Here is a 24,100-nt window from a genome sequence, read left to right on the forward strand (position 1 = left end):
GAGAAGTGTATTTATTCTATTTCTCCATGAAAATCATCTAAAAAAATTATATGCCACTCGGAGGCGGCAGAAACGCTCACGACGAATAGGAAAAGGGGCTCGGGTAAAACCAAAAAATGTGTATTTTTTATAAGTTTTTCTTAAGTTTTTTTTTCGTGAAATAAAATGCTCAGACTTTTAAAAATTTTAGTACATTTTTTTATTGTTATCAGATATTTAACATTTAAATAAATAACCTTATTCTTTGGCTTGGCTTATATGTTTATACTATGTATAAGTATGTTAGTTTAAGTATTTACTTTATGTACGGATAAGGAAATCCCATACGTAGATGTTTGTTTATTGCACTTAAACTAATTCTTAGAAAGTCTAAAATCTACAATAGTTGAAAATTAGCTAAAATTGTTTGTGTTTGCTTGATTTCTTGCCTGAAAGCGTGCTGATGTCTTGAAATCAAGCGATTGGCCTCCAATTATTATCCAAATTACCATTTTTGTTTCCCTTCACCCCTACTTAATACAACTTACACTTGCGCTCCGGGTTCATCGCAACACCCAGCGCACACTGATACTCCTCGGCGAAAGGTTCAAAATTTAACAACGTCTGCTGCAGTCGCACATTATCGGCGTCATGATCGGTAAATTCAGTCAGCAGGTTGCCACAGAAAAACTGTGCAAAACTCAAGAAGAACAAACGCTTCGCCGGAATGGCGCTGAAGCTCGGCTGGCGCGCATTCATAGTGGCATTGGCGCCAAAGAGCGCATCAAAAGCCACACGCAGACCCACAATATCGGCAATGCGCTCATCGACGCTCTCCGTTTCTATCTGCTGTAGGCACGTCAGCGACGACTCAAACTGTGCATTACGCGTGATGCGTTCACCGATTTCCTGCTCATTACCTGCATAGTCGTAAGACAAGCCGGTGGGATCGAAGCCATGTATGATTTCGTGGGTGAGCACAAAGCCTAAAAGTCCCATTTTTAATATGTCATGCATGTTGATGTGGAACATAGGCGGCTGTAGTATGGCATACGGAATGACGATGAGATTGCGCCGAAACAGATAAAACGGCGTGCAACTGCGCGCAGAGTCACTGTCACCAATGTAGAAGTATTCTGCGGCGCTGGCTGGTGGTGTAGTCAGTTGCGCGTGTTCTCTGCGTGCGTTCAGTTGCAATAACTGTAGATGGTTCTTGTAGTAGTCTTTGTGGCTGATATGTACACCCGCATAATAGGCGTTAACGAAGTGCTCATCAACGGCAGACGGCAGATTGCCAATATTGAAACGCATGGCAGCCAACTTACGCTTGAGGTATTGCAATTGCGCTGGACGCAGTTGCATTGCATTGGCATCCAATTTCGCAGCAAACTCATGCTTCGCCGACGTTAGTATGCGCTCAATATCAGCTTCGTACTTCGCCGCTGAGTCACCGCCATAGAACTGCTGCTTGTACAGAAAATTCACAGCCACATCCATTTTTGTGCGCACATCCCACATACAATCGACTTTCGAGAAACTACTCGCACCATCGCGCACAAGAAAACTCAAGAACTTGAACATGAGATAGTTGCAGATCAAACTGTCTTTGGTATTTTTCAGAAACTCGCCGAGCGCCAGAAAATAATTCCAATTACTTATTTGCAGCTCATAGTCCAAGCCGACCTCGTGGCCCAGCACCAGTTGCACATACAAGCGCCACGGCATTTGTGGCATATCCGCTTGCAAGTCACGCAGCGTGATCTCCAACAAGCCGTGCTCATCATCGATGTCGTGCAATTTCTGTAGCTGTCGCTCGAACTCATGCAGTTGCTTTGCTACTACAATCGCGCGCAACTTTGGCACACCGACGCGCAACAAAATCACAGCAATTGTCTCCATACTAGGCAACTTATTCTCCTCCTCCTTTGTGGGTTTATCTAAATCGAGAACATACACGCTGGCATTTGCGCTCTTCGGGCTTATGACGTGACTAATCAAAGTGTCACCAAAGCTGTAGCGACGCAGTTTGGCTAGTGTAAAGAGCCAGTTGAAATGACTTGCCGGCCAAGTGGTGTTCGGCGCGCGCAGCTGGTGCATGAGCTGCCAATCTAAGTGAGCGCTGGGGCGCACGAGCTCCAAATAGCGTTGCAGCTGACGCTCTTTCACATGCTTACAGGCGCGATAGTAGAGCCAGATCTTATCGGTGTATGTCTGATTGCCGCTATTGGCGTCACTTTGCAGTTGATAGTTCTGAAAGTAGTCGATCAAACGTTTGTTCACCTTGTGATCGATAAGACTGGTGGCTTCGGTGTAGTGCTCGCTCGAGTGCTGATGCGCCCAATTGCCGCAAGCGTAGGCGTAGTAGTTCTCACAAGGATTCTCGTTGAGGTCCATGTAGCTCTCGATTGCCTGCATCTGTTTCATATTGACGCTGACTGCAGATACATCGCTGGCGCAGTCGATGGGCGTTAAGAGGAAGTACGCGGAGAAGAAGAGCAGAAATAGCGCTGATGGCGGCAAGTCGGTGTGTTTGAACATTTTTTGGTGGTTTGATGTGATTTGAAAAATATCGAAGCTGTGATATTTGGATTCGTTGTATTGCACCAAATCGCTTTTTGCTTTTTATAATCTTTTTTTTTCAAACAGTTCAACTATTGTACTTTTTTACTTCAGCATCTCAGTACTCGCACATTTATTTAGTATTATATAATATCGCTTATAAATACTATTAAATTAAATTATTAAACTCGTTTACAATGCGGCTTCAAAGTATTTTCAATATTTTTGAATTTAATAAAAACAGTTCCTCCACTCAAATCGCACCATTTTGTTGTGTTTCTGCAGAGTGACTGTTTGGTATTCAGCAAATAATTCGATCAAATGCAAAAATTTCCTCACTGCCATTTGTTCTAACATATTTATACAACATTTTGTATTAAAATTAATGTATACACGTACACATATACGCATACATGCGCAGGCTGTGGTGATAATACGCGGCTTTAGCAGCATACCTAAGAAAACAATAAGAAAAATTCAAAATAAAAATATTTCTCACATCTTTTTAAGCGGTCAGATTGAGGAATTTTGTTATTGTTATTGTATTTTTTCTCTTTTAATTTGCTTCCAGTATAAAGTGTGAACCAAAGACGGCGCTTGGTTGTTTGCTGATAATGCCAAGCCAAGCTTGAACTAACACATACACACGCAAAAGCTAGCGATGGGAGATTGAAAATAAAATAAATCGATTTTTCTAACGATTTGAATTAAAATTAAAACAGAGTGGCACAGAAAAAATAATCTAAGAAAAATAATGGCATTGACTATATTTTTTATTAAAAACTTGTTTTTAAAAAACAATTAGTGCTACAAATAATCCAAAATATCGAATTTCGATACTCCACACTTCAATAGTTTCAAGGATTTCGGAGTTAAATAAATGCAAATAGTCGATTTTGCACGCCTCGATTAATTAAAAATCGATGCATTCTGCTCAAACTTTACGATTCTAATACATACGCATATTATGAAATTTATGAACTAAATAATTTGTTTATGGGGAAAAATAATCTCTTAAGCCTGCTCGCACCGTTACATCCAAAAGTCAATGCCACTTTCAACCGATACCGAAATTAACCGATAGCTAAAAATTCAAGTTCATAGCCGCAAGTTCAATGTACCAAGAGTTTTATATTTTGGTCATCCTTTGGAATGAAAGTGTGGCAAGATTTTTGGAATTCATAACATTTGTTCATATGTATGTGTTTGCACAAATATTTCACGAATCGACGCTTTTGTTAACAATTTCTCATGCATTTCGCAATCAAACAAACGCTTCGACCGGGCCTTCGTGTGGTTCAACAAAAATCAACAATTTGCAGTTATTAGCAGTAATTAACTATGGTTACATGCCAGTGGAACTGTTGATATAAAAAAAATTAAATTACCGTAAAAATGCAGTCATGCAGGTGTTAATATTAATTTGATCCCATGCCACCGAATTAGTTAATTTTTTTAAATAATATTTATACTCACCGGATCTATATTTAACATATCCATTATTCAACCTAAATAAGAAGCAGGTCGGTCTAGTAAGAAGTTTTTGGGTATATTTAATTCCGCTTTAGCGGTTAATTAAAAAATATAAATCGCTTATTAAACCGAATTTCTAGTAAGCTTCTTCTGGCGTATTTATTGATGCGTAGAAAAACCATCAATAGCGCCGATTTTCAAAGATGACAATACAAATAATCGACCAATTTCGAAACTCACCTCCATTGTAAAGCTTTTTGAGCGCATTGTGGAAGCTAAATTAGTTTTTGGAGGGGTTGTGCAAGGCAGGTTTACTGCTACTAACCTGACTTTATTTGACGAGGATTGTCTTGCAGATCATCAAGCAGGTACGGTATGCACAAATTTTGCAAACGCTTTTTTTTTAAGGGTGTATTCTGGTCTAGAAATTAAAAAAAAATTATTTTTTTTTGCATATTTTCAAAGTTTAGACCTTCGAAAATATGCCCTTCAACGGATTTTTGAAAATTCGAATTATTTTCGGAGATACAGCGGATATCGTGACGTGGCATCTAAGCCGGCCGAGTGCAGCGAATTGCACAATGAACGGCAGATGTTACCGGTCGACTCGTTCTTTCCAGAAAATATTTTGTATACCACACAACTTTTATTTATTCTGTACATATATATATATATACACTTTATACTTATATAATATATACCTGGAAATACATCGCCGATTAATCCAGAGTTAGTAGTAAATCATAATAATCTAAGTTATTTTATTGGAATTGTTGGTCAAACTTCAAACGCAATTTTCTCAAAACAACTTTTTTTGAGATGGTCGTCATGATATCTCAAGTTCTACTTGACCGATCGCTTTGAAGTTTGATAAGAACTTTTTATTATACATCTGTCTATCGCGCCTGCCTCGGATTTTGAAAAATTTATGTTTGAAGTATTTTTAAAAAATTTGAAAAGGTAAAAAAGAGGGTAAACAAATTTTTTTTTTCAAGTTGACGCCATTTTGGGATTTTTTTTCATTGATTTGGCGTAATCCGATAGCGACATCCTAACTAACTAAGAATTTTTTTAATTTGTTTGTTTTAGATCCCTACAAGGGTTGGAATCATGTCAACCATGAGCACCGTTTTTTATGTAGCCCCCACTCCACCGGCCTGTAATTCCACGATTTTTTTATTTTTTATTAATTTTATTTTATATTTTTCCAATATTAATAAAAACCATAAAAAAATTGATAGTAAATATGTTTTTCATTTTTTTTTTAATCTTAGCTTAAAAAATACCTAAAATTAAGGCGTCTAGATCAGAATACCCCCTTAAGGTGCTCCATAAGGTTTTAGTCTCTAAATTGGCTAGTTTGACCACTTTTAAAGCGACGAACAGCGTTAGATTTCCTACTAAAGATTGAAAACCAATTATAAGGGTCGCTCATGAGTAATCGTGATGTCGGCATTCGAAGCATTTGCGAAAGCATAAGACTAAGTCCTGAGCATTGAACAATGATAGATTGTTATGCAATAGATAAGTTATCCTGTTCTATAACATAAGAATTTTCTTTTAAAACCAAATTTACTTTTAATTTTTTTTTATAATCAGGCAATGTAGGAACTTTACTAAAGCCTTACGTTTCTTGGTGTTGTGAAATATACAAATAGTCAACGTTTTGAGAGAATTGTCAAATGAATGTTAACAATCGACTCGAATTATTCCATACTAAATTCAATACTCACCTCTAAGAAGAAACTCGGAAGAGTTCTCCTCTTACTAAAAGAGTACGTTTTACTAAGTGGAACTATAGGTTATTCCTCACTTTAAAGTGCCATTTTACTGTATTAATTTTTAAAGCCATCAATCAAACAAAAATTTGTCAATTACAAACTAGGTAACGCACGACTATTTTATTAGAAAAATTTCAATTTGAATTAAACTTGTAAACAAGCCACAAAAACTGAGCTAAATAATTCCATGGCAGAAATACACTCGATGATTTGCCATTCCCTGCCGAGGGGCGACCGCTATTAGAAAAACCTTTTTCTTCATTTAGGTGTTTCACGGGAATTCGAACCTACTTACTCAGGTAGCCATGCGCCAATCAATTCAGCTACAGGGCTGCCTATTGTTTCCTTTCCTGTTATTACTATTACTCAGGCGTGAGCTAAAGGGAGATCTTTTCGGTGTATCAGAAGCAGGCAGATGGACTAACATGGATATCTAAAAAATAACTTAACAAGCGAGGCCCAATTTGAACAAATCCCGAGTTCACGAGTTGTTAAGAAAGCCACGAGCGCACATATTCAGAATTACATCAAAAATAGCCAGCCACTAACGTTTGGGAGACCACGCCAGGAAGAGGTGGTATGGTCACCGATCGATGTAGAAGCTGCAAACAAGAAGAAACTAAGGAGACCTTCTTTCACTATCTGTGTGAGCGTCCAAGCCTGGGTGCTCTACGACATAGAATGCTGGGGGATTTCTCGACGTTTAACATGAAAGAAATTGCAGAAAAGAAAATAAACAACATAAGCGGATTCATAATCAAACCAAGGCGTAAAGATATTGCAGCAGAAGAAAGACATTCGTTTGATCATCCACTGGGAAGGCCGGTGCAACAGATCACCGCAAGGTAGATGTACGAATGGGACAAACAAACTTCCACGCAACTCAGTGCCTTTCATTTTCAATTCCGACAGTACTACTGTTACTATTACATTATAATTTTGATTTAGAATTAAGTAAGTTATAGTTAAAATTGTATTATTTGAAAATTCACGTAAGTTCAAGTACTTTCAAAAGTCTATACTTTTACTTTCTCCTACATGAAGAAGCATATAAATAAATAAGTGAATAACAAATAATTAAATAAAAGTAAAAAGTGACTACTAAATATATTTTATGCCAATATATGTATTTTAAATTACAAGCCCCAAGGTACCAGGCCCTTTCCAATTAATTGTGAGCTGCCCTTTTAAAATTTATTTTCTCCGTATTTCTTTAACTTAAGTGACATTTTTTTAATCAATCAATAAATTGCGCTTCATCTTGCTCATTTAAAGGTCAGCAATTAGAAATGATACTCGTATTAAGTGAGATTTAATGGTTCCCATTCAACAGATAATAACTCAAATTAGAGAAAAGCAAAGTCTAAGTTATCCAGCACAACTTGGCTAGACTTGTGGTGGTAGGCAAAGTTACACGTGTGCTGGAAAATTACCTTAGATTTGCTTTAATAAACAATTTTTTTTCTGTCAATCAACAACATGTTAGTTGAAAAGTCTGTAATTGATTTTATTGTAGACTTTTCACTACTGAAATTAAAGTTTCATTTATTATTCATTACTTGAACTTCAACATCCTCTTAATTCTAAGCTTAATTCTAAGCTCATACAAGCAGCTGCAGGTGGGGACTAGCCAGCGGTAATGGGACTGATCAAATAAAGGAAATGAACGGGGTGTCTGAAAACGTACAAAGCTAACAGAATAGTGAATCACTCTCCATTCAGAACACGAAACTAGATGAGAAACAAGCTCTGGAGACGTCGCCGAGTAAACGCTGGTGAGACAAAGTTTTTACAAAAAAAAAAAAGTTATAATAATATCATGACTTAAGTGTACTAGGCCTCTATATCCAAAAGTATTTAGGGAATCCTGCAGCAATAGTGTTACGCTCCAAACAGCTGAGAAAAGTACGTATTTTTTTGTGTATTTTTTTAGAAAGTAGAGCGCTGAGTCGAGAGTACGACAGAGGCGCTTAGATACTGGAATTACTTCGCGCTGGAAACTTATCACCGACGTTAGGTCTATGTTCTGGGAACAGTAGTTAAACTGGACCGAATGGACTTCGTGACAACTGGAAGATAATTCGTGTTTCAACAGGACTTTTCACTTGGTCACAATGCAAGGAATTCCATAAGAAGTTTGCTCATTACTGGCCGCAAGATTTCTGGCCACGCTGAAGAATGGACAGCAAATCCCTTTATTTTTATGTGTGAGACATCTTCTTCGCCTTCTGGTCATTAATCCATAGTGGAACTAAGGGCATCAAACGTGTGAGGCAGAGTTGCAGTAAACATTAACGGAAAACCTCAAAACACTAAGGATTTTTGGGAGTGGAGGTTCTTTCGATAAATTACCAAGAAAAAGTTATTCCGCAATAATTAAAAAAAAAGTTGTTATAGAAATCTTTTCAGTGAAATATTTTCGGTTCTTTTTAAAATTTCATAACATTTTTTTTATTTTTAGAATAAAATATACTTTAAAAAACTTTTTTAGGGAAAAAATGACATTTTTTTTAATATATTTGCTCCTAAAAATTAGAAAAAAAATTATAAAATTTTTCAAAAGAACCGAAAAAAAAAATTTGTTTGGGAAAAAAATTATTTATTTTTAATATATTTGATTCTAAAAATTACAAAAAAAATTAATTTTTTTAGTATATTTGATTCTAAAAATTAAAAAAAAAATTATTAAAATTTTGAGAAGAACCAAAAAAAACAAATTAAATAAATTTTTTTCTATTGAAAAAACAAAAAAATCATAAAAATTTTAAAAGGAACCGAAAAAACATTTCTTCTTTAGGAAATTTTTTTTTTCAGGAGAAAAAACTAAGTTTCCTAAAAATCCTAAAAATTAAAAAAAAAAAATTATAAAAGTTTTAAAAAGAACCTCAAATATTTCACCTTAAAGATTTCTATAACAAATCGACTACATATATGTTTGGTTATTTATGCGGGGTACTCCTCCTATTTGTGGTGTGCGTCTTTATGTTGTTCCACAAGTGGGGGGGCCCACAGTTCTACGCTACCGCCGAATGGCAGCTGATTTTTATGAGGAGCTTGTTTTGACAGAAAAAGTTGAATAAACCCCAAAATGATTAATTTTTTTCCAAATTTTTTTAGTAGACTTCCTATCGTGCTGGGGGCTACAAATACACCTATTTTTAGAAGAATTGACGACAATGCCCCAAATACTTGGACCACTTGACAACGATTCACTTAGTTTACAAAAATTAGTAACCGATTAAATTGTTACTTTTGTGACTTACTGTACATAATTTTCCAATTAAAATAAATTATTACTCACTTGTACTTTGAAGACTCTGTAATCATCTGATCGTTCTCACGCGTCCAGTAATTCAACGAAGTGGGATTGGCTTCGATGAAACACTCCAGGGTGACATTGAAGTACATGGGAATCCCAACCAGTTGATGGGGAATCCAAACCATAGGGGAAACTGTGAAAAAAATCGAATTAAAATAACTAAAAATATCTTACAATAATTTTTGAAATAGTAAAATGCATGCATTTACAAATTCATACAGAAGCTAATTTAATTATGCTGCTATGGGTATTGGTACTACCTATTAAAGATACAGATACAAATACACATTTACTGCAGTTAACTTACAATCAACGCTCACTTTAATGCGCTTCGAGACACTGGGCGGCACACCGTTGGTGGCAATGCACAAATAGGCGCCCATGTGGAGGCGAGAGATGCGCTCCAGCTCCAAAGCCTCGCCGTCCACCTCAACCGCTGAAAGATGCAAGAAGAGTGCGAAGGGTGAAAAAACAGTACAATAGAAAAGCGTAAAATGTATAAATGTGTGGTGAAAGTGAACTGGCTGCATGGATATTGCATTCCTTGGCATATTCAAATAAAAGTTAACTGTTGAATTAGCTGCTTCTAAGAGTTTTTGCATAGGAATGAAGGTATGCCTGAGTGGTTAGCACCGGGCGTATGATTAACAATTGTGGCAAGTGTAGCAACATGTGCTTGTGTTGCATGTTCACATGAATCTACCAGATGTACGCTGATAACTTTGAAAACTTTCGCCACACCCTGGCCATGCACACACACATGTAAAGTTGCAAGAGTGGCAAATGCGATAAAAGCTACATGAGTAGTACATTTGTAATAGACAGGCATGGAGCAGCGCACACATACCACTTACACCGCACTATACATATGTATATAAGTGTGGGTGCATCAAAAGTTTGGTAGTGCTTTTGTGGCATACACTCGAAAATGGAAAATGTTCATGCAATGCAACAATTGATGGCCAACTGACAAGTTGTCTCACCACAACAACTGACTTGCGCTGGCAAATTTGTCCATTGTTGCCATAGTTGCAAGTTGTACCTCGAAGTTGTGTAAGTGGCATGCTGACAAAGTTCCAATTGCAATTGTTGCTGATGCTACAGCTGCACTCGATTATGCAAAAGTATATTGCAATTTCTTGTACGGTGCATTTGTGCGTGCGCGTGTGTGTAACAGTAGGCCTCCAACTTAGAGGCATTGTAGTTTGCTTATTAGTTTTTAATGGAATGTAAACAAAGCAGTTGGCTATTTTGGTTGAGAATGCCTCCGAGGATAGGCGAAATTGATGCACATATTAAGAGTTGGCTAAGAAAACCGAGCTTATTTGGATATTTGCGCGTTTCCAGTAGAACAGATAAAACTTGTAAATTTTATTAGGTGTGTAGTTTTGCCTTCGTTGTTTTTTCGTCCAAAAAATTTGAGCCGATATTTCACCGCCACCGTAGTCGAGTGGGTTGATGCGTGATTATCATGCGGAAGTACACAGTTTAGGAAACACCAAATAGGAGAACACGTTTTTCCATAGCTCTGGGAACGGAGTACAAATTGAAACAACAACGAGAAATTAGAACATTTTCAATGAAGACTATATACCTCTGAAAGTAAGGCTAGCCTCGCAATTAGGCGCACCAAAATTGATTTCTTAAACTGAATTATATTTACAAAAAGTTTGTAATGCAATACACCAAAAAATTTCCTTGGACAGATTGCTCCTAAAAATCAGTACTTAAAAAACAAAGTATAATAATAATAATAATTATTTTTTTATTAGTTAATACATAGAGAAAACCTAGCCAAGATCATAATTAAACAATTTGAGCTCAAAGGTGACTTGCGGTGGTGGTCATGGTTTTAAGATACACATCAACCGCAAAAATTGAAAGTTTGCATTTCATCGAGTTAAGAATGGATAAGACATATGTCGACGCTTTCAAAACAAAACTTCATGAAAGTAAATTTTAATTGGGAATCATCGACCACACAATGTAAAAGAAAGGGATATATATATCTTTATATATATATTTCTTATGTTCGTGTGTTTGTCACTGAACTCCTCCTAAACGACTGAACCGATTTTGATGAAATTTTTTGTGTGTGTTCAATGGGATTCGAGAATGGTTTAGATTCACAATTTGGTCTCCTGGAAAATGTCTAGGGTCTCGAGATAGAGACCAAAACGTGGAGCCTAGAATGTGTATGTACAATATGGGTATCAAATGGAAGCTGTTGGTGAATGCTTTAGTTCAGAGTATTTTTCACGCCGCTCCGTGACTAGGGTCTCGAGATAGAGACCAAAACGTGGAGCCTAGAATGTGTATGTACAATATGGGTATCAAATGGAAGCTGTTGATGAATGCTTTAGTTCAGAGTAGTTTTCATGCCGCTCCGTGACTAGGGTCTCGAGATAGAGACCAAAACGTGGAGCCTAGAATGTGTTTGTACAATATGGATATCAGATGGAAGCTGTTGGTGAATGCTTTAGTTCAGAGTATTTTTCATGCCGCTCCGTGACTAGGGTGTCGAGATAGAGACCAAAACGTGGAGCCTAGAATGTGTATGTACAATATGGGTATCAAATGGAAGATGTTGATGAATGCTTTAGTTCAGAGTATTTTTCATGCCGCTCCGTGACTAGGGTCTCGAGATAGAGACCAAAACGTGGAGCCTAGAATGTGTATGTACAATATGGATATCAGATGGAAGCTGTTGGTGAATGCTTTAGTTCAGAGTATTTTTCATGCCGCTCCGTGACTAGGGTCTCGAGATAGAGACCAAAACGTGGAGCCTAGAATGTGTATGTACAATATGGGTATCAAATGGAAGCTGTTGGTGAATGCTTTAGTTCTGAGTATTTTTCATGCCGCTCCGTGACTGGGATCTCGAGATATAGGTCAAAACGTGGACCCGGGTAACCTTTGGTTGTGTATGTACAATATGGGCATCAAATGAAGACGTTCTAATACCGAGAATTCCAATGATTCCACCTGAATTGCCATTTGAATTCAAGCGTTTGCAACTACCCATTCAATTAACATTTGCAATAACTATCAATAAATCACAAGGGCGAACTTTAGAAATATGCGGGATGAATTTAGAAGAACCAGTATTCACCCATGGTCAACTATACGTTGGCTGTTCACGTGTTGGGAAGCCAACAGCATTATATATTTACTCAAAAACAAATAGAAAAACAAAAAATATTGTGTATGCCAAAGCGCTGGAATAAAGAATAAAGAAATAAATAATATGAAAACCATATCTTTTCTGTTCTAAACCATATCTATTCTATTTTAGTGTGCCCAGCGAAGCGGGCGGGGTTTGCTAGTATATAATATAATTGGCACTCACACACTTTTTGGGTGTTTGACCGAGCTCCTCCTCCTATTTGTGGCGTGGAACACAAATGGAGGGACCTACAGTTTTAAGCCGACTCCGAATGGCAGATATTTTTTTATGAGGAGTTTTTTCATGACAGAAATACACTCGGAGGTTTGCCATTGCCTGCCGAGGGTCGACCGCTATTAGAAAGAACTTTTCCTTCAATTTCGGAGAATTGAGCCTACGTTCTCCGAATTCCAAATGATAGCCACGGACTAACTCGTTCGGCTACGACGGGCGCCACCCCAGGCTTAGGTCGAATATTTTTAAACAGATGATTTCATGAAGGAAGATTTTTTTGGGCAATTTTTAGGGAGTCAATTTTTCTGCTTATAATGGATTAGTACAGGTTAGCGCTTGATTCGCTCCAAAGTTTGATGAAGGTAAGATTGAGCTTACGGAAGATCTACGATTCATGAAGAATTTTACTTCTTCTAAAATGCTAAAAAATGTAATGTCAAAAATAATAACAGATATGATCAGTGATCCGATGAAGCGACGCTTGGAGTGTTCGAGAGAAAGATTCTGCGTAAGATTTTGGACCTTTGCACGTTGACAACGGCGAATATCGCAGACGATGGAACGATGAGCTGTATGAGCTTTACGACGACATACACATAGCGCAGCGAATAAAGATCCAGCGGCTTCGTTGGCTGGGTCATGTCGTCCGAATGGATACAAACGCTCCGGCTTTGAAAGTATTCGATGCGGTACCAGCTGGTGGTAGCAGAGGAAGAGGAAGGCCTCCTCTGCGTTGCAAAAATCAGGTGGAGAAGAAATTGGCGCTGGTTAGCACGAGAAAGAAACGATTGGCGCGCTTTGTTGAGCTCGGTCAAAATCGCGTAAGCGGTTATCGCACCAATTAAGAAGAAGATGATCAGTGTTCCATATTATATTGTTTATTGATGGATTTTCCTATGCGCTAATCAAGTGGCTAATTTTTGGGATTTTGGTAATTGGTTAGGGGAGTACTTTTTGCGTGACTGGTAACACTGTGTTATGTAGATTTTGTGACTTATTATAGAACTAGATATTAGAAAACAAACTAAAAAAATAATGCTTCAGAAACGTTCATCGACAAGAATGGCGCTAATAGCATTCCAAAACACAGGTCAGATTAATGCAATAACCACCTTCGGGATGTTGTCAGCCAAAGAGGTCAACCAAACAAATTTTATTTTAATTTTTACAGTAAATTGCATTAATTACTGATTTTCACTGTGTGCCTATTAAAGGGTGGTTAAATTTCAAGGGCCGATGTTGAATGTGAACCACACCTAAACGTCAAGGACAACGTTGGACTTCTTTCTTTGGGGTTATTTGAAAGAAAAGATGTACGCCGATAAGCCAGTAACAACTCAAGAGCTAAAGGATGAGATAATTCGGCATATTAACGGCATAGAACCTCAATTATGCCTCAGTGTCATCGAAAATTTGGACCACGGGATGGAGGTGTGTCGCCGAGACCGCGGCGGCCATTGGGCTAATATTTTGTTGCATACGTAATTGAGCTATACCAATATTATTACAATAAAGAGAAATGATAATAATTTCCTAATAAAAATTGTATTTTATTCAGAGCCAACACCGGCCCTTGAAACTTAACCACCCTTTATGTGAATTGTTTATTTAACTGAAGTCTTAATGCGATATTTGGCTCCTTACTTCATTTGAATTTGTTCTACTAATAATTACACTGAGCTCTGTCCAATCCATAAAAGGGTGATTTTACAATCTGGTCTTCTAAATATCGCGTATAAGATTCTAGGGAGCGTATTGTGTGAAAGGCTGAAGCCCATCATAAACTAACTAATTGAATTTTATTATAATAGCTTAGACCTGGAAAATCTACAATCGACTAAACATTCGCAATGCACAAAATCTTGGCGAAGACCCCTGACAAGAGAACTGACATACACCACCTTTTTGTCGGTTACTGGATTTGACAGCACGAAAAGAAATTTCCTACATGCAAATTCCTCGCAAAACTAATATGGCTATGCAAAATCACGTGAAAGAACGTTAATTTAATTTTTTATTTTATTACGAGTTATTCAGCTTACCTTTATAACAATTCAGTAAGATAAGAGAAAAGTGAAAATGGTAATTTTTACAAAAAAAAAAAAAATAATGCCCACCATTGGCCATTTACCGTAGAGTTCAGTTATGAACGGAAAGATTCCAATAAACCTAAACGTACACATAGGTATGTGCCGATGTCCCTGAAGAGGTTAAGGAAGGAACTCACCAACCCGTTTGATACCAAACGAGGGTTCGGACAAATTGACTCGCTGCCATGTGAACTCTTTAACCTGATGTTGGAGAGGATCGTACTAGCCGCAGCACTTAATCGCTCAGGCACAATTTGTTATGAGAGCGTACAATTGTTGGCGTATGCCGCGCTGTTTGTTCTACCTTTTCTAAACTGGAGAAAGAAGCAAAGCGAATGTCTATGTTGATGAAAAAACTTCATCTTATTGCACATTGGAAAATGAATAAAAAAATATAAATAAAAATTTATTTCAACTGCTTTGTATTTATTTGGTCAAACGTAACAAACAGGTATGTCAAAGTAGGTAATTTTTACTGTGACTTACTGCCATTTATTGAAAAGTACTATTGAAATAATTTAAGACGAAGTAATTTTGTAATATCTAATAAACATTAGAAAAACTTCTTTTTATCTTTTGTGGCTTCCACAAACATGAATACAAAGCGCTTTTGAAGTCTACCGCACGGTGTAGCTCATTAAACTTATTTTGGCGCAAAATGTGGTATTACATCCTTAATAAGCTTTTCAACCCCAATTCTCAATGCTCTTTCCTCTCATATTAAATATTGAAAAAAAAAATCCCCGATTGCGCAAAAAAGTTTAGTGTGCTGTAAAAAATTACCATCATTACAACTTTCCACCTACATTTGGTTGTAAAATCTGAACTCAAACCAACCTAAATAATTTAATTGCCACCAAAAGTCACAAGAGATAGCATTTCTCTGCTTCTCGCCCTCCTCACACTCACCTACAATAGCCCTAACTATCTTTTGAAGTGCCATAATAATACAACACCAGACAACCAACAGCTAACCGCACAACAACAAAAGCCAGCGCAACTGTAATTGCAATAAAATTTTGCAAAGTCACATAGGAATTGAGGAGGAAAGCAGTAAAATGGTGGCACTTTTAAAGTGCCATGACAATTACGTTCCTTGGCTACTTATTTGCCCATAAGTATTTACTCGTACTTACCTTCCATCGTTTTGTTGATTACAATTTTATTGCCATCATCTCGTTTCCATCTAATTGATGGCTCCGGGCTACCTTTCGCCTTGCACCGCAACGTCACATTGTCACCTTCGCGCACAATGACGTCACTGGAGGTGAGGGCATCATCGATGTTGGGCGGAACTGCAAAATAAGAGAAAGAAAGAAAGGGTGAGATAGGAGAAAGGTAAGTAAAAAGTAAGTGGTTGATAAAAATTCGAAAGAAATGGGAAAATAATTTTATTGTTGTTACTATCAAAGAAGAGCAGCAAAAAATGTTTTGATGAATAAAAAATATGCAAATATATAAGTAAGACAGTTCATTTTATTCATAAAGTTATCGACCAGCTGCTCCAATTTTATTAAGAGCATATCTTTAACGCAAAGACTAAGTTAGGAGCACGAAAAAAATAGGGAAGTAAAAAATAATAAGATATACTTTTTATAAAAATGTGAAAGTATGTTCGTTTGTTATTTTATTTATTTGTTTGCAGTTCACATACAGTCAGCGTCAAAATAAAGTCTACATCACATATGGAACATTTTTGAATAGTTTTTTATTAATTTATTTTGTAATTTCAGTTCTTTTTTTAATAAAAATGTAGTTTATACGGCGGCCGTCTGGGTTGGTGTATGACTACCATTCGGGAGTGCGTAGATTCGAACCTCAGTGCATGAAACATCAAATGGTAGAAAAAGTTTTTTTCTAATAGCCGTCGCCCCTCGGCAGGCAATGGCAAACCTCTGAGTGTATTTCTGCCTTGAAAAAGGTCGTCATAAAAAATATCTGCTGCTCGGAGTTGCCTTAAAATTGTAGGTTTCTCCATTTGTGGAACAATATCAAGGCGCACATCACAAATAGGACAAGAAGCTCGGCTAAAGACCTAACAGAAGTGTAAACGTCAATTTTTTATTTTTTTATAGTTCATACCGCAACAAGAACCATATAAAACAAAGTTTAGAACTTTGTATAGAATTTGTAAAAATTCGGCAAATTTTCATTAAATTTCAAATATTTTACTCAGAATTTTGTGAAACATTTTTTTTATAGATCGTTGAGTTTTGGTCTTGTGCATTTTCTCCCAACACCGTCAGTGGAAAAAATGCCAAAAATCAACACAATTTTTGAACCACTTTAAACTTGCACTTGAGTAAGAAGTGCGAAATTTTGATGAATGTTGCACTATGAAGTAAAATAAGAACAATGAAGAAAAATAATACAAATTAGAAAATAAATAAACAAATAGTCGAATTATAGAGCAAATAAAACAAAATAGAAATCTTGGACGAAAACTCGTGCTGAGATAATTTTGCTTCGGAAGAAACTTGGACTATAAACCACTTATTTGGATCAGAGTTGTATATTTTTTGGCCTCATAATAACCTAAATCATTATTTTTTTATGGAAGTTTTGTTACTCTTACTTTAACAATACTCTTCTTGTAAAATCCAGAAACCACGCTTTTTGTTATTTCTACAATAAAATCTCGGAATTGCGTTAAAGAAGCTTTGAAAATATTTGCGTAATTTTTTTCTTTCGCGAAAAGAGTTAAAACAAATAATAATGGCTTTATTACAAAAAAATATGGTTAGGAATAAAGTGGATTTGAGAATATTTGCCATATCTTTCTATGCGGCAGGTCTGAGTATGAAGAGGATGTACAGCAAAAAACAACATCGCTGCGGTAAACGAATAAAAATATCAAACCTCCGAGGTTGCTAGCACATAAAACTAGACAAAAGGAAGTTATGCAACTAAAAAAAAAACACAGAAACTGGACCACCAAAAAATTTATTTGAAATTAAAATGAGAAGAATAAAAAGACTTCAGCTTGAACAATGTGGAGGAAAGCTCGCTTGGACTTGCCACAAATAACTTCACAATTTTCCGCTTAAACAATCCTACATACTGACTTACGCATGCAAATACCGTACTTTTGCAAAATTTTTATACACGTTTTCTCATTCTTCAACTTCGTATTGTATGTATTTTTCGTATCTTAAGAACGCTTTGACTTTCTTCCGAAACTTCTTTAGAGTTGAGACTGACCTTTCTTATACTCTACCATCCCACCCATGTCTACATACATTTTTTCTATTATTTTGGCTACATGTCAGACTCCACAACAATTGAAAATATCATGAAAATTTCCTTTGTAGACATAATTTCCATTGCTGGACGAATTTATTCCTTTTATATTTCCGTTTTGCGTTTTTTTCTGCCGTCGTGTCTTTTGGCAGCCCGCTATGGTAAATTCAGCCAGGCGCGCCTGATGAGCTGCTTCCAAATAGAAATTTCACATTGCACAAATATTTTCATGATTCTTTAGAGCGCTTTTATATTTTTTTTAATAGTCGCTCGTAGTTTTGAGTATCTTAAGCGATGAATATTGCTTTATGTACTTGTTGACGCGATTTTTAAAGTAGTCGTAATATTAAAGTTTTAGTATTTATTTTGTAAAGTGCCTGGTATTAATGATCATGAAATATGTTTGATGGCTTGTAAGATTCGTACATAATAATAATAGGGGAGTGATACACTCGTACATATATACTCTGCGTTCTCTTATATATATATATGTACAGAACTTGTTGCGCAAACAAAAGGACTTAGAATTTTATGCCAGCTTCGAATAAAAGGTGATTTATGATAGATTTTTTTATTGAAAATAAAAAGGAATTAATTCTGTTTCTGGCATTATTCATATTAGTAAATTTATAATATCAAATATGATGATAGGCCACCTTTATTGCATTAAGTATTCGAAGAGTTGCACTTTAATCCAAGATTTTCTTCAGAATTAGTCCGCTGCAACTATTTCCTGTTTCAGATATGAATAAATAAGTTGACGATAAGATTTTCTATTCAAATGAAGAGGCCTTCGATTAATCCTACGTCTATTATGATGGTCCTGAGAAATCGAATAGAAGGTAATCGGAAAACATAAAAAAATGTCGACGAAGTGTAGCGCAATGCAAAGATATTAGCTTCTGCTCAAATATGAACGAGACGTTATCAATAAAACGGTCCGCGGATGACATATGGAAAAATAAATTTTTTGTTTTTTAGTAGGACTGTTATAAGCTTACATGGCAAATTTCAGCGTGATATGTCACATAGTTTGTTTTCTGTGCTACTGTAAACAAGTCAAGCTCTAGTGTGTTCTTCGAATTCTCTTTTATGACTTCAATTGTCTCAAAATGTTTTCCACGGAGCGGCAACTTGAGCTTGGGAAACAGGAAAAAGTCACATGGAGCCATATCAGGTGTATACGGTGCTTGCGGAACGATATTAACATTACTTTTGTTCAAATAATCGCGAACAAGATGTGATGTGTGAGCTGGTGCATTATCGTGATGCAAGAACCATGACTTGTTGTCCCACAATTTCTTCCTTTTAAGACGAATGTTCTCGCGCAAACGCTTTAAAACGTCTAAATAATATTCAGCGTTAACCGATCAGCCTTGCGGAAGGAACTCCGAGTGCACCACTCCTTCGTAATCGAAAAAAACAGTCAGCATAACCTTAATTTTTGAGCGACTTTGGCGTGGTTTTTTGGGTTGATGTACGGCCCTCTTTGAACGATTTGTACCACTGGAAAACACGTGCACGCGATAGAGCAGAGTCCCCATAGGTTGTCTGCAACATTTTTAAGGCGTCTGAAGCCGAAATTTTGTTGAAATAACAAAATTTCAAACAAATTCTTTGTTCAACTTGAATTTCCATCGTTAAATTCGAAGAACACACTCGAGCTTGACTTGTTTACAGTAGCACAGAAAACAAACTATGTGACATATCACGCTGAAATTTGCCATGTAAGCTTATAACAGTCCTACCAAAAAACAAAAAATTTATTTTTGCCATATGTCATCCGCGGGCCGTTTTATTGATAACGTCTCGTTCATATTTGAGTAGAAGGTATGTTGAAAAATCAAACTCTTCGGTTTATTTGATTTTAGTTTGAATAATTTCTTTAATTTGATTTTATTTTTCAATTTTTATTTACATTTTTGTTTGTATTTGCTGTCTTTTTGTATTTTAATTTATTTTTTGCTCATTTCATTTTATATTATTTTATTTTATTTTATTTTAATATTTCATTTGATTTATTTAAACTTATTTTATTTCCTTCTTATTATTTTATATCAATATATATCATTTTTTTTAATTTATTTTACTTTATTTTATTTTATTTTATTTTATTTTATTTTATTTTATTTTATTTTATTTTATTTTATTTTATTTTATTTTATTTTATTTTATTTTATTTTATTTTATTTTATTTTATTTTATTTTATTTTATTTTATTTTATTTTATTTTATTTTATTTTATTTTATTTTTTTTTTTTTTTTTTGAGCTTAATCCATCTCGGCTATTGCCGGAGATTACACATCCCGGATAAAATTTTCAAGGGATTGTGCTCTGGTGGAGCGTAGTCCAAGTTCTACGCCCATGCGGTTGCTATTGCTTAAATATTTAAAAATCTACGAACTATTGCACATGTGTCCTATATGGTCGACTTCTGCATGTCTTGTAAAAGGTGTTGGCAGTCATACTTCTTCAAGTTTTTTATTAAATGCTTAGGCACTAATACAGTGGACGATAAAATTATTGGAATTATATTCACTTCCCTCGCTTTGTACATCCGTTTCAGTTCTATGGCCAAAGCTGCATACTTCGATATTTTGGTGGAGTATGTGCTTTGGATGTTGCGATTAAGGTGCACCGCTATATGGATTACTTCGATTGTTTTATTTATCTTGTCGAACAAGATGATTTCAGGTTTGTTGGCGGCTGCGGCTTGACCTGCGGAAATAAATCTGTCCCAGTACAGTTTAAAATTTGCATTTTCCAATATTGCCTTTGGTTCATATTTAAAATACAACACTTCTGCTTGTAAGAGACCGTGTTTTATCGCAAGTTGTTGGTGGACGATCTTTGCTATATTGTTATGTCTCATAACATATTCACGGGGGGCAAGTACGCTACATCCAGCAATTACATGGTCGATTGTTTCGCCGTAAATGCCGCACCTTCGACATCTATCTTCTATTGCCTCGCCATGTATTGACTTTCGGAAATTTCTTGTTGGAATAACTCGGTCCTGGATAGCGATTGCGAAACCTTCTGTTTCAGAAATTGGATGATTGTGCGTCTGTCCATTCCATTTCGAGATCATGGGGATGGGGATGGACACCGTGAATTTTATTTTATTTTATTTTATTTTGTTTTATTTTATTTTATTTTATTTTATTTTATTTTATTTTATTTTATTTTATTTTATTTTATTTTATTTTATTTTATTTTATTTTATTTTATTTTATTTTATTTTATTTTATTTTATTTTATTTTATTTTATTTTATTTTATTTTATTTTATCTTATTTTATTTATGCATTGTTTATATATAGATATACAATTTATTTCATTATTTTATTTTCCTTTAATTTTTGACTTTTTGTTTCTGTTTCTTTATTTTTTTTTTACTGTTACTGTTTTACTGTTATTTCATTTTATTTTTTTAAATTTATTATATGCCCTTTTATTTTATTGTATTTTATTTTTATTATTTTATATAATAATATAGTTTCTTATTTATTTTTTTACTTTACTTTAATTTTTTAATTTTTATTTCTGTCTTTGATTTATTTATTTTAATTTGTTTTAATTTATTTAAATATTTTAAATTAAAGTATTTTATTTTATTATACTTTACTTTCTTATTAATTTGTGTGTTTTCATTGTTTTGTTTTGTTTAATTTATTTCATTTATTTTATATCATTTTATTTTATTTTACATTACTTAAATTTGTTTGCTATTTTATTTCAATTTATCTAATTTTATTTAATTTTGTATTATTTTATTTTTATTATTCAATAATTTTATATATTTTGTTAGTTTATATATTGCTTTAATTTTTATTTCCATTTTTTTATTTCACTTTATTCACTATATTATCAATTTATTTTACTTTGTCATATTTTATTTATTTATTATTTCACATAATTTGTTTTTTTTTAGTATTTTACTTTATTCTTATTATTTTATATTATTTTTTATTACTTTTTATTAATTTATGTCATTTATTATATTTTTATTATTTCATATCACTTTATATTAATTTTTTTATACTATGCTTTAATTTTTATTTCCATTTTCGTGTATTTTGCTTTATTTTATTTTGCTTTATTTTATTTTCTTTTCTTTTATTTATAATATTTATTATTTTATGTTATTTAGTGTTTTTACTTTTATTTGAGTTATTTTTTAGTTTATTTTATTATTTTATTTTATTTTTCAGAGTATTTCTCTTAGCCCAACTTCTTTAAAAAATTTTAGTATCTGCCCTTTTTATTAAAAATATAGGTGTCAGCGTTGGGTGCGATGTCAACGCATGTTTGACGCTTTCATCTTCCTCCTTATGGCCCCTGCAGATTCCTTTGGTGTATATATCCAGTTTAGATTTATTTTATTTTATGTTATTTATTATATTATGTTGACTTTATTATTTTGTTAAGTTTTTGTTAAAAAACCTTAGAGATATGTATATAAGTATGTACATATACATTTTTACTCTACTGGCTTGAAAAGTTTCCTTGAAAGCTCGAATTTCTTAGCATCTTAGCCACTTGAAAAAATAGAGCTTAAATAAATTAATAGTTTTGTCCATTTTGTTTAAGAAATTCTAAAAAAATCATACTTTAATGTAGCATAAAACTGCGTTCTATTTATTTATTTATATTTTTTTATTGGCAAAACACCCAAAAATGGTGAAAGCGTCAATTATATTACAGGAAAAAAAAGAAAAAACATACATATATCTTTAATTTTTATTTAAAATATATGAACAAATTATGTTGCTTAACCAAGCCCCTCGAATTTTTGTACAATATTTCCTCTTCCTCTTTTTTCTATTTGTCATTTCTTTCTAAAGCTGGAGCCATAGCATTTGTTTACCGGAAATAAATATGACTGTGTAATGGAAAAAGTTCCTGCTTCTATTAGAAGCAAACAATTTTACTTACAATAATAACAAGTAGTCCAAATAAAGGACAGCAGTGTGTGTGTGCGTGCATATATATGTATGTGTACTATACGCGAATGTTTCTGACTTGGCTACCGAAGTGTACGTATGACTGCCAGTAACACGGCTATCAAATTGAAATCGACAACCGACCATCAATATAATCCAAAACAAAACAAAAAAAAAAAAAACAAACAACAACAGCAGCAAAGTACTTAAAAGCCGGTAACTGAAGTCGCCTTTGTTACCCGTACTTACATGTTAGTTTGTGTGATGGCATGCAAATGTGTGTATGCGATGTGTAGGTGTGTGTTTGTGGCTAAAAAGTTTTCCCAAACGAGAAATCTAAATTTTAGCCAAATCGAACTTCGTTTTCACACTTTGGTTTTGCATTTGAAATGGCAGCAAATCTGCCGAATGCAAATCGCAGCCATTCAATGGACCTGCACAAAATGCCAACTGGACGCAATACGCATAAACATACTAAGTGATGCATACAAACAGACAATCACACACACACACACATGCAAATAAAAGCTACTCAATTGAAATTGAAATTTGCAATGCATTGAATTTTGAGACGAGTTTTTCCTTTGGGATGAAAAGAGTGGCGCCTGTGCAGGACTTGGCCACGGACGGAGTGGAGTTGGCCATTTTGTGTATGCAATTCTTCGCTCAATAGCTTGGTTTGTTGCTCTAACTTCTATCTTGCCACGCTCTCAGTACCTGTCATTTCCACAGGCTGACAGCCATGACAATATTTTCTTTTATGCTGCTGATTTTTACCCAATATTCCCATTGTAATCAAAAGTTATAGCATGAACGAATTTTTTCTCGGCGGTATTTCGTTATGCAGTTTCTACGCTTCTATGCATTTACACTTGCCTCAGCTACATAAGTACCCAATTTAGTAGTAGGCACCCTAGTAATACTAAACTGTTTGCCAACTGTTGGCTTTTACTGCACTTTTGCACACCCTGTGCAGCGGCTATTGCCATTCTAACTGTTATTTTTATGCTCATTTTTATTGTTTTTGTAAAACCAGTGTATGCGAGTGTGTGTGAGAGTTTACAGCGCTGTGCATTTGTGCTGGTATGACACGTTTTATAAGCTACTGTAATATATTTTTCAATGTACTCACTTATGGGCACGTACCGTGAGGCAAGCACACATATAACGCTTAAATTTGAAAATGCATTTAGGTAGAGAGAGATACCATTCGGAGTACACAAAAAAAGAAACAATATATGGAGGGCCTTTGTGCTGCATATCCTGTGACTAGTGCAAAATGCTTGAAGAGTACAACACTTTTAATGCAGATG

General features: G+C 34.9%; 2 protein-coding genes across 2 annotated transcripts in view; both read right to left on the reverse strand.

Moving 5' to 3' along the window:
• LOC129247314 (lachesin) overlaps window positions 1-24,100 on the reverse strand; it is a 151,694-nt gene that overhangs the window by 44,921 nt on the left and 82,673 nt on the right. Inside the window, exons 4-6 of the mRNA XM_054886400.1 lie at window positions 15,738-15,896; window positions 9,419-9,547; window positions 9,094-9,244 (exon numbers count right to left, since the gene is read on the reverse strand). Coding sequence (XP_054742375.1) covers window positions 9,094-9,244; window positions 9,419-9,547; window positions 15,738-15,896 — 439 coding nt within the window. The remainder of the gene's footprint in view (window positions 1-9,093; window positions 9,245-9,418; window positions 9,548-15,737; window positions 15,897-24,100) is intronic.
• LOC129247134 (neprilysin-4) lies at window positions 176-2,560 on the reverse strand. The gene has a single exon (XM_054886084.1). It carries the CDS (start codon window positions 2,515-2,517, stop codon window positions 514-516), a length of 2,004 nt encoding a protein of 667 aa, XP_054742059.1. The 5' UTR covers window positions 2,518-2,560; the 3' UTR covers window positions 176-513.

The sequence above is a fragment of the Anastrepha obliqua genome, chromosome 5 (assembly GCF_027943255.1).
Source record: "Anastrepha obliqua isolate idAnaObli1 chromosome 5, idAnaObli1_1.0, whole genome shotgun sequence".
Taxonomy (NCBI): domain Eukaryota; kingdom Metazoa; phylum Arthropoda; class Insecta; order Diptera; family Tephritidae; genus Anastrepha; species Anastrepha obliqua.

Coding starts and splice junctions, on each gene's coding strand:
- LOC129247134 (XM_054886084.1), bottom strand. CDS start 2,517: ATGTTCAAACACACCGACTTGCCGCCATCAGCGCTATTTCTGCTCTTC.